This window comes from Rhea americana, unplaced genomic scaffold (genome assembly GCF_003343005.1).
Source record: "Rhea americana isolate MKP2758 unplaced genomic scaffold, rheAme1 scaffold_44, whole genome shotgun sequence".
Lineage (NCBI taxonomy): Eukaryota > Metazoa > Chordata > Aves > Rheiformes > Rheidae > Rhea > Rhea americana.
The window spans coordinates 659,477-671,626 of NW_028186579.1; the positions used below are offsets into that span (position 1 = coordinate 659,477).

General features: G+C 33.7%; 1 protein-coding gene across 2 annotated transcripts in view; it reads right to left on the bottom strand.

Moving 5' to 3' along the window:
- SYT14 (synaptotagmin 14) overlaps positions 1 to 12,150 on the bottom strand; it is a 79,722-nt gene that overhangs the window by 48,770 nt on the left and 18,802 nt on the right. Inside the window, exons 3-4 of one of the 2 annotated variants that reach the window (XM_085315805.1) lie at positions 7,963 to 8,127; positions 1,925 to 2,143 (exon numbers count right to left, since the gene is read on the bottom strand). In XM_085315805.1, coding sequence (XP_085171931.1) covers positions 1,925 to 2,143; positions 7,963 to 8,127 — 384 coding nt within the window. Of the gene's footprint in view, positions 1 to 1,924; positions 2,144 to 5,737; positions 6,719 to 7,962; positions 8,128 to 12,150 lie in introns of those variants that run through there. The other variant, XM_085315804.1, reaches the window with a different exon arrangement.

A 12,150-nucleotide genomic window follows, 5' to 3' on the forward strand; every position in this document is an offset into this window, starting at 1 on the left:
AAATGAAGACAGCATTGAAAAGGAATGGCAGCTGGTGATGGATGGTATCTTTAGCAAGAGAAGAAAAAACAAAAGAGAAGGAGGGGAAAAACAGTTGTTTGGTTTCTTGCTGCAACACCAGGACTTGCCAACACGATTCTCTTGTCCTATATTCTAATCATGATATAAATTTCTGGACTAAAGTTCTTATTCCTCAGAAGAGGACAGAAATAAGCGTGTAAATTTTGATGATCTCAGAGGATCATAAGAAACACAGTTATTAAACTGAAAACAAATCCTGGATTGATGACAGCACAATGCTATAAGCTCAAGTCTTATGGGGCTAAATTGGAAAGCTAAGATGGAAAAAATATTTGAGAAGATGAAGTAGGATCAAAATCTAAATAACTGTGAAATAAAAAGAGGAATATTAGATGTTCTCTCCAACCTGAATTATTATATGACTTTATTTTAATGAGGGGCTTCATTGGTTTAGAATGAGACAAATACTAAGAATGATGTATCTGAGAATAGTTTTATAATAGTAGTAGTAATATCTGGTAGTATTTACTAATAACTACACTTTGTTTTTCATCTCCTGTTAATATATCTCACTGTCCTTTCTGACAGCAAAATCAGGTACACGAATCCCAAAAGCTAGTATCCCACCTTTCACATTCCCTCAACAATACTGCTGATAGATATCAGTAGATATAAAAAAAAAAAAACAAAACAAGATACTTTAACTATTCCTTCTCATTACCGTCCTTCTCCATAAAAGTGTCCAAGGATCAGTCTTTACCATCCCACCCCACCTCTGTATTTACTTCCCTAGTTGCTGAAACTCAACTCAACAGTCTTTTTAAAGTTAAAAAACAAAGGAAAGATCTGAAAATTCTGATGATCAGAAGAGAATAGAATTCTCTTATTCTGCAGTTTCAACGATGGCTTTCACATCCTGTGTGTCTTAACTTCAGAATCATTAAAGAGCATGCACTAATTTCGAGTTTTATTGACAAATGGACTTCTAAATAATAGAATTATATCAAACAGTAGAAAAATTCATTTTTTAAAGCACTTTTGCACTGTATATATTTAGGTATAGACTTCCTTTCAATTATATGTATCCACTTTTTGGTAGAAAGAAAATAATCTTTTTTTTTTAAAAAAAAAAACCTATGTTTTAATAAATTAAAGGGAGGCCAGGAAATGTCTTACTATAATACAGTAGGTATAGTAAAGCCTGACTTTTAACTAACTTCAACCAAACCTCCCTCTTTTGATGCTAGAAAATGACTGGAGATAGTTTTTAAATGCAACTATTTTGAAGTATAAAACACAAAAAAAAATATTAATATCTGACTACTCAGGCAGTTAAGCATGACCTTTACTGAAAATTAACAAATATATACCACAAAAGAAAACATCCTACTATTTACTTCCAACTTTTAACTCCATGGAAGATTAATATTAATCTAATATTTGTAGTTATTTTTTTCCACGATTTCAAGGAAAGATTCAAGACATTCCAGTAATGCATATGACAATGATCATATGTACCATGAGCAATAACCAGCTCTGCTTACTTTGCTGTTAGGAGAGTTTATCAATAAAAGCATATCAAATCCTGTAGCTGGGACTTGTTTACATTTATAATACCCTAGAATTTATGAAGAGTTGCCATGTTTCTTTCCTGAATCAAATAATTTAAAGAAGATTTCCCAAAGAATAAAATGACTATTAATAAAATTGTATATAACATAAGAAGAAATTATATTATTTTCAGTATTTCTGGGAGAACACACAAACAAGTTCACATTAGTTTTTTTGGAATATGCACAAGTATAAAAGATATTTGGATATTTCTTGCAGATATTATTTGTAAAATACAAACAACGTAACTACAAAATTAGGATTAAAAGGAATGTTTGTAAAACAATCTTACCTTCATCTATTGAGGCTTCACTACTGTATCCATCGTATTCTGCAGACAGTGGACTGTATTTTTGTCTGGTTTCCCATACATAGTTTTTTTGTTGCCTACCATCCACCACCGGCAACCTGGAACTCTGGGTTCTAGACAAGGCCTCATGATATTTGCCCAGTGCTTCGTCTTCACTCTCAGATGAAGAACCATGTTGGTCTTTACTCATATAAGAGTTGTCTGTTTGAACAAAATAAAGCAAATCAATTGCAGCTCAAAACATAAAACTTCTTTAACAAATAAAACAGAAAACAGAGCTTTTTTTGAAAGGTAGGAGACATTCAAATTCTTGAAACCCTTCATTTAAGACGAAAATGCTCAAACAATTATAATTTATGTAAAGTAAACTCATTACTGCTTCACTATCACATTTGGATACCTAACAAATCAAAAAAGGCAACTCCTAACCCTCCAAGTTATTTTTGTTGTGAGCATGTAGCATAAGCTAGAAACAAAACTCTTAAAGAAAAGCCTGTCACAAAATTGTTTTAAAATGCGTGTTAGCAGTGCTTAAAATCAAGACAACAAACCAGAAAATGCTACTGATAGATGTTTATATGCACAATTTATTTTATTTACAGTCCCTTTGTTCAAAGGCAGATTCTCATTACAGACACCTGACAACAGCTAAAGTTGCATAGAAGAAAGTATCTTTGTTACATTTTTTATTCCAGTTCCTCTACCTTCTGGTGGCCAATTTTTTCCAACTAATTCTCTTGAGCATGATTTCCCTTTATAATTGAAAGATGCAGCTGGACTTCTAGTACAGTAAAAAGAAATCTCCCTCCATTTTCCAAACTTCAACTGGGTTCTGTCCAAATTTAACAATTTTTGCAGAGCTTTTTGTAGAAACCAAATTCCAAAAGGCATAAAAAAGGTTCATGCAAACTTAATAAAGGTTAGCATTACCATTGCTCCATGTGAACAAGTCCATGGCATACAATTTGTCAGTGGAATTTTATTAATTACTGAAGGCAGGAGAACTCAGATGCCATAATGTTGTGCTCAGTTCCTGATTCTGCAGGGGAACATTGTCTAATACACTATCTGGCCACACTCAATCTCTTTTGCCCTCCACCTTTTCTTTCCTCCTCCCAAGCCCAGCCAAGTCCTCTAGTTTTTCATTCTAGGTCCCACTCAGTCCCCGTCTTCATGTCCAGGCAGTCTCTGCCTGGGCTTTCTGACTAAAGAAGGATTCAGCTTAGTCAAAATTCCTCCRTTTAAAATTATGGTAACTCCATCTAAGCTAGCCATCCAGCTTTTTACATTCAGAGTGGTTGGCTCTTCCTACTACAGAGGCCATTGCCTCCTACTTCTAGGTAAGCCTCTAGGATACATAGTAAAATCACTTACAGAGAGGTCTATTTCTCCCTGTGCTTATAGAGAAAGTTTAGGCTACAAGTTCAGGTAAGACAATTTTTATTATGATTACATTTAAATGAGATGAATCTTATCCTAAGTCTCTTTGCTCCATACTCCAGGCTTCTGACCTAAGCATCCCCTTTTGGCTTCTCAAGAAGTTTCTCTTGATTCTCCTTGCATATTCAATCCCATATTCTCTTTACTTGCACCTAATCATATACTTATGTAATGTTAAGTTTTTCAACCTTAGTCTCTCTACATCTTCATGTGTTATCAGTTCCTCCACAGCTGTCATTTATCCTACATCAAATCCCAGTCAACAACTTGTTATGCCACCTTGCACTCAGAAAGTTTCACTCCTCTCATAAGTCATGTTAATTCTCCGTTCTTCTCTTCAAACTTCCTACGTCCTTCAATATCCAAAAGTATCAAAGTAGGATAAGTCCTGCTCTTTCTTCAACTCAGACAATGAAGCATGTAAGTGCAAGTAGGATGGTCAAAGAATTTAACAAAGAAATTAAAAGAAGTTTTTACCATGCATTTTCAAAACAACGTTTCAAAGATTTAGAACTTTGTAAAAATTTTTTGAAGTAAAAAATCTAAATAACAGGCACATTTCTGGCATGGGAAAAGTGCTCTGCCACATTTCAAGTACATAATCCAACGTACAAAAGCATCAAAGATTCCTAATAAAGCAGATGAGAAATTTATTTATTTTCTGCACAGATAGCCAGCATGTTTTTGCCATACTTTACTCCTGGAAACAGTAAGAGATTTTAAACTACAGCTTAGAAGATAGATCACAGACAGAAACCATGTCAGATTTCATCCCAAATGGTTCAAATTTGGCACACAGTTATAGTGACTGAAAATAAGGTCTTGAAATGCTAAAAGTGAGGAAACTTTTAACTGCAGATGGTGCTACCAGCTCTAAATGTAACGTGTACATGAGCTTAATTTAGTATTTACAGGAAAACTGGTGCCTTAAAGACTGCTAATGAGCAACTAGATCTTTCATTCTAGATCATACATTTTAATTCAGGAGAAATAGTATTTCAAATCATGAAACAGGATGAGTTCTCTTCAGAGGACTTAACCTAAATACAGTTAGAATACTAGGTATCAAAGGAAATATTTTTAAAAAATTTAATAATACAAATCTGTTTCAGTTTCTTCAGGGAAAATAGCTTCTTGCAACATTTTAAAAAACTCTCAACTAAATTCAAAAAGGTTGTGTTTTTTTATGCCTCTCCCTGACATGTCTCTATTGATTTTTATGTTTTCTATGGAAACTTGCCCAGGAGAATTCATGTTCGTATTAAAGCACTTTCTTTCATTTGACTAATATCATTATTAACCTATTAAAACCTATTGATTTGCTTATTATGGTACCTACAATGAAATTTCAATAGAGAATATACTTTCCAAGTGTTGCATCATATGAGGAAATAACACATGCACTGAAAAAAAATGTTGTTGTATTATCAAGTTATTCATCTCTCTACAGAAACAGCCTCTCCAGGAAAGCATGCATTGTTTTCTAAAAATTCACTACACATCCTGCAAAGCAGCTGTGTAAAAATACCAGGTTTTGCATCTTGCTCACAAACTATTGCAACCCCACTGTTACAAGACTGGATGTTGAAGGCAGCGCACACAGCATCCACACCAATAGACAGGTTTTCTCTCCAAGATTATCATAGAATCATAAGGTTGAAAGGGATCTCTGGAGATCATCTAGTCCCAACCCTCGAGTGAGTGGCCCATACAGGGATTGAACCCATGACCTTGCATTAGTAGCACCACACTCTAACCAGCTGAGCTAAACCTGCCCCTAACTTTAAGTCTTGTTCAGTTCTCTTTATATTTAAAATTACCTATCACTTGTCAGTGACTTTTCTGTCTTAAAATTATGTTATATATCCTGGAAATATGTTCTGAAGATCTACCATAACACAAATGTGACAGAAATGCATTTTTTCTTTATCTCATCAGACTCTATGCAAACTTGAAAGACCGCAAGATTTGTACAATCTGTAAAAGTTTTAAAGCACACAAAAAGAAAGCCACTTTCAAAGAACAAGCATTAATTCCCAATATTAATTAATTTCAAGTTTGCGATAGAAATCACACAAAGTACTTCAGAAAAGGTGAGAAGAATTTTATAAGGAAAAAAAAGTTAGATTATATGAAAAATATCTAGTAATCAGTTCCATTAACTATATTTTTTAAAAAGTAATTAACTTCAAAGAGATATCATAATTAGAGAATGAAGTACCTAGAAAACAAAATTACTTCCATCCACAGAAAACAGTATTATTAAAGCGAAATCTGCAAGCTATGTGAAAAAGTAGAAAGTACCATAAGTTTCAGGAAAGGTTGAAAAATGAAGCTTTCTCAAGGACTCCTCACCTTTTTCTGCTGTCTTCTTATTACTTAGCTCTCGTGAACATTTTTCTGATTTCTTAGAATTTTTCCTTTTACCTGTTTTTGTAGTTGTAGCTGATGTATTATCTCCATCCTTTGTTACAGATTTTCCTTTTCTGTCAAAAAAGGCTTCAGATTTCTTTTCTTTTAAGGAATGATCACTGTGTGTCTTTTTCAAGTCAGAATTTGATATTTTTTGCTTTTGTACTTCATTCACTTTTGTTTCTAAATCTTGGGAAACATTCATCCTGTGCACTTCTTTCGAATCCTTAAAATCAATCTCAGATGATCGTGGCTTGATTTTTCCTTGTAAGTGATTCTTAGAATTATCTGATACTGCATGTAGGCAATTATCTTGTTCCTTGATTAACCCATCCACTGTAAATTTACTGTTTTTCAGGCTATTATCCTTTGAGAACTTACTTACTAAATACTCATTTCCTCCTACTGCTTCCTTTTTAACAGTTCTTCCTACATTCTTCAAATCCTGAGGTACTTCTGTATCATTAATAAACTGATTGTTATTATCTCTGCCTTTTAATTGGCACTGTTTTTTGCCCAGGACATGGTCAAATACTTCACCTTGATTTAGATCTTTTTTTACAAAATCTGATGAAGTAGGATAATGAGTCTCTTTATTTTCTGCAGTACTTCTTCCCTCTTTCATATTAATTTCCTTGGAATGAGTTAATAACAGCGTATCCTCTTTACCTTCAACAGGTTTTTCATCCTGTATTTTGGAATTTTCATTCTCTGCACGAAGCCCATTTATCATGTTTGTTACTTGTTCTGTTACTGAATCAGCTACACTGTAGCTGACTTCTCCAACAGCATTGGTCAGATCATCTACAGCATTGCTAAGAGTATCAACCAGAGAAGACACAGAGGGAAGGCTCAAATTTTGGTGTAAGTTCCTGAAAAACGCCATTTGTCCAATTTATTGATCAACAACTTTTCAATAGAAAAGTCTTCTGTTTCACAAACAGATCAACTCCATTTCTCCAAATTCAATTTCACAGCTATTTGCTTTTGTTACCTCTAACTTATTTACCAGGTGAAGTTGCAACTTTGTTCTTTTCATTCAACACCCATTGACAATAATAAGAAAGCAACATAAGTAAGTATCTTCAAATGAGGCCAAAATTCAACTAGTAAAGTGACAGTCTTTCATCAATAGCAGCATCAACTAACCATAATAAAATTCATTATTTTCAAAATAAGACAACTGTGTGAGGAGGAAATATGCATTTTTATTCTAACCTGTAAAGAAGAAGTTATAAGACATTTAAATTAAGATTTTTTTTTAATTAAAAATCACATCAAAACAACTTTTCAACGTAACAGCTGCACAGCAGTGCACATCATGGAGACTTCTTTGCCCCCAAAACATTTGCTATCTTTTACATAATGGGAGATATTTTTGAATACGAAGATGTGCTGTGTAACAAAAGAAGAAAAACTTAATTTCCAGAGTAAAAATATTCTTCTATCACTCCCCTTCCCCCCCAAAAAATATTTTTTTAAAGAGGCAGCAGGGAAGAACACCTCTGAGATTTCCTGTCCTGTTCTCTGGTGTCTGTCTCTTCCTCTCATGTGAGCTAACAAAGCATGTTCAGTCCCTGCAGCCCAAATGCACAGAAGAGTTTAATTTACCAGCCCTCAAGCTCTTATGTTATAAGATCTAGTTATCCTTGTGTCTACACATTACCCTTAAAAATTTTGTTCTGTTGAAAATAAAGTCTAGAAATAACTCATCAGCCAGAGAAGAGATCTATTTAGTTTCCAATGTCTGTTTCCAACTCCTTAAAATTATTTTCTAGGTGAGTAAATGCATCACCACCTCCACAAGTTCAAACACGGATTTGGTAGGCTGAGTGAAAATCCAACAATCCCATTCTCAAATTAATTTAGGAAGATTTACTTATAGRCAATTATGGCATGTTTAAAACACATTCAAGAGTACTCTCCTATTGCAAGAGAAGAAGATAAGTAAATGCCAACTCTTCCATTATACAGCTGTTGAATTTCTGAGGCTTGCGGTTGTAAAAGTTTCTTCTCTTAAACATAGTGCAAAATCATAGGAAAAGTCAATAATGTATATCTTTTCATCACTTGAGTCATGTGATTATTTGTGTATTTATGTATTATACATTTTTACAAGGAAATAAGTCTTATAACTAAGTTTAATAAACTATATTTATGACACTTACAAAGTTTATCTTGTGAATTCTTTCTTGCAGCATATCCTGAATCAAGATCTGGGAAACCACCAACATTTTCAAAACACATCTTCTTATTGATATATAGGAAAAGGAGCAACATGAGGATAATGAACACACCAACAGCAGACAGGAATCCAATCGCTTCAGGAGACACTGAAAGAAATAGGTTTTTTAAAAAATCAATTTTTACGAAATTAAAATATTTTATCAGAATTGGTCATTAATAAACACTATTAAAGTTCCCAATATACATGTAAGATATAGCTGAAACACTACTATTTTCTTTTGAATAAATGTTTAATAATGTTAAATTTCATCAGGTTTTAAAAGAAAAAAGTACCTAGTCCTAATTTAAGGAAGACTGACATTGTGAGCAAGAGGCACTGCTGGAATACCAGATGCCATAACAAGACMGGCGCTCTGCAGGAAACCAGGAGATTGTCAGAACATGTCAGTGCTGATGATTTCTGATGAAAAAAAACTAAACGTGAGAATGTAAGGGCCCTGAGAGCATCCCCCCCTCAGGAGGTCTGGCTTCCTGCACTCAGGGCCAACTTAGCAATAGTGTAGCTGAATACAGGTTAGCCCTGACTAGCAGGATGCTGGATGAGAAGGATGAAAGGGGGGAGGGGGGGAATGGAGTGAGCAAAAGCATCTAGCAGTATGATCCTGATATGTGGATAGCTTGTATATAAAACAAGAAAGAGCTAAGTGGAATAAAGCATACTTAATTGAATTAAAACCAGGTAGAGGAATCAAGACTGAAGCAGAATGACGTATCTTTGATACTCAAAGTACTCGCTTAATATGACCACAAAGTGACAGATAATTTCAACAGATTACCGAATCTTTTAAGAATTGCATCTTCTAGGTGGATTTTAAAAATATACCTCACATAAAAATCATTTCAGTATTTCAGCAGTCTACCACACCAAAAAAAGATTTTCAAAACTATAACTGATTCTCCTGTAACTCACAGAAAGACTCACACCCTTCCAGCATTTCAGGCTGACCTGACTTAGCACTGTGATGGATACTCATGATGTATACTTGAAAGGCTAACCTTTCTTGTGCCTTACAGCATCTGAATATGTGAATGAGACATGCAGGCAAGTAGCAGAAGGCAACTGTATTCTTGCTGACCACGACTAGCTCTGTTCCGATCTTCCCCGCTGCTGAAGAAAGGTCGCAGAGGGCTAGAGCGCTTGTCCTATGAGTGGAGGCTGAGGAAAGGGCATTTGTTCAGCATGGAGGAGAAGCAGCTTCGATGGGACCTAACAGCAGCCTCCCTATACCTAAGAGGAGTTCACAAAGATGGAAGCATGTATTTTACTGATTTGCATGGCAGGGGAACAAGAAACAATGATCATCGACTCAAACATGTGGGTTTCCGACTTGCACAAGGTAAGAAAATTTCACTGAGGATAACTGTGTAATTACTGGAGCAGGTTGCCCTAAGCAACTTAGCCCAAATTCAGTATCAACCGTGCTTTGAGCAGGAGATTGGACTGCAGTTCAGATATCTATGATTCTATGATTCACAGCAAAGGAGAGTGATTTTTTTAAAAAAATAAAACAGATTAATTGCACAATATCTTAGATGAAAGCATGATTTCAAGTATGTCATAATCTACTCTTAAAAAGTTAAAAATTTTTCTACACATACTTGTATTGTTCAACAATCAATGTTATTTTGACCTATCAAAGTGGAAGTTACCCAGAATCTAAAGAAGCTCAAAACACGATTTTAGCTTTTTCTTCTTGGATACTAATTAATTAGAAAGGCACTGTATGTGAACATATGTTCAAATTATATAGTTCTCTATGGAAACACAGTATCTGATGACATTTTTCTGGAGGGAAAAGAAGATTGGCTGATGCCTTATAAAAAGGCTGAAACTTTAGCTGTAGGAAAACTAATTAATTATTTATGGAATTCAGTGGGAACATAGGACTTGAAAATTATATTTTCATACCAATTTGCATCCAAATAAAGAATCTTAAAATGTTTGTTCACAGATTAAGTATATTACCAAGCTGAAATCCTTTTACTTAATATTATAAAGCCAGAAAAACAAATAAAATTCTACTTCAACTTTCCACATGCAAATGTGTAAAGACTGCTGTCTATAAATGAAGCTTTTGTACATCACATTAATCCTTCAATTAGCTTCTTGTAGCTGAAGTACCAGTTGCACTTTATAGATAGACAAAAAAGGAAAGCACATTTTGCATATAAAATGCATCAGCATTATTTTCATTCAAAACATATCATCTTAAATTCTAACTTGCTTGGGCACTAATTGTACCATGAAAAGCATTTTAAAAACCCTTACACATTCACAGTGGTTTGTTTTACAATTACTTTTACCAAAAAACAGTAGAAAGGAAGTACTTTTCAAAAGTCATATATCAACTTCAAGCGTCCTACTTCCATAAATTTCATTATTACCCTCAGTTCTAATGGTAAACAATAATGAATRTTTGCAGTTTATAATAATTCAAAAAGTTTTAGAAATATGTATTTTTTAAATCTTACTACAAACTTAGTCCTAATTGAATTGCTGGCTGCGGAAACATCATGGAAAATTATACTCATAATACACAAGTACTACAGTAACATCACACTTAATACATTTTTATTGTTATCACTAGAATTAAAATCATTAAGAACACAGAAACTTACCGTCTTTGTCCTACATACAAAAATAGTGTCTCCTTCTCTAATGTAATTTTCTTGTTATTAAACAACTTTTGCTTTCCAAAAGATATTTCAAATTCTTTAGAAAATAAAGGCATATCTAAATAAGTATCAAACAAAAACAAATTTTCAAACATATTAAAAAACACTTAATATTTTAATATACAGCTACATACACACTGCTATGATTATCTACATTATACAATCTTATTTTTGTAGCACTTACACTCCACATCRTACTGCTCACTTAGCTAAACGTACAAAGCCACATAGTTATCTCAGTGATGTTTTAATTATTCATTTATAAATGCAACCCTATCTCTACTGTGCCCAAATTAAGTAACTACAGGTGTGTTCCAAAGAACACGCATTATCTCTAAGACTGTAGCCCAAAAATGTTTGAAAAAAATGAAAAATCAAGCATTCGGTTTTCATATCTTTTCTTTTCTTTTTTTTTTTTTTTACAACTTGATCTAAGATTTTTTAGTCCTTTTAAATTCCTTCAGTTAAACAAGATAGTACTGCTGTTTGATGCTTCATTCTACAGAAGAACCACTCTTACATTAGTTTTTACATCATTGTAACTTGATATTACTTGAAAATAAGCTGTATTGTCCAGCTCAAAAATTTTAATTCTAACACTACTCGCTGCTGCTTTTCATCATGTCATACTAATTTTCTAAGATCTGCAAAAAAAAAATAATAATAATGTCTTAAGAAAACTGAGTTACCAAACTACAAAATAAGATTCATGTCTGGATTGCCTTTTCTCCTTGCTTAAATTATTTATCACCAAATGGTACATGTTTCTTTCTCACAAACAATTCATGTCACAAAGGAAAACAACCTCCCCTCCCCCCCCACACACACCCCCAAACCCTAAGCCTTAGAATCAGCTTTGAAGTGAACTACTTTGGTGAGGTTGATTAATCAATAGGAACAAGAACTGTATTTTCATGTGTCAGATTGAATGTTAACATCTTTTCTTTCACAACTAATTACATACTGTGTAAGAAGTAACTAAACCTGGAGGTTACCTAACATTTTGTCCTCTTTCTAAACAACTTTTGCTTGAAAAAGTAAACTCAACATACAAAGCTTCACAATAATTCAGAAAAATTACCGATTTCTTGTTTGGTGCAGCAGCTGTAACAATCGCAGTAACTAAAACAGAATTTAGTTTATCTAGATAAAGTAATGTAACTAAAGGGGGTATCTTTTATACAGTGTTGTGTTACAAGACTTAAAATGAGATTCCTGACTACCTGTAGGTTTCCCAGCAAGAAAAATTATTTTAATAGTTGTCAGCTGTCACCTACTGCCCAACTAAAAAAAGCAGCAGCTTTASTGTCAATATTGATTAGTTGACATTTCCACTAAAATCAGAGACAATGAACTGAGAATTCCCTCTAAACATTTTATTCAACTTGTCAAAAGATAAAAAAAGCTTTCTATTCCACTTTTCATTCTTCTCT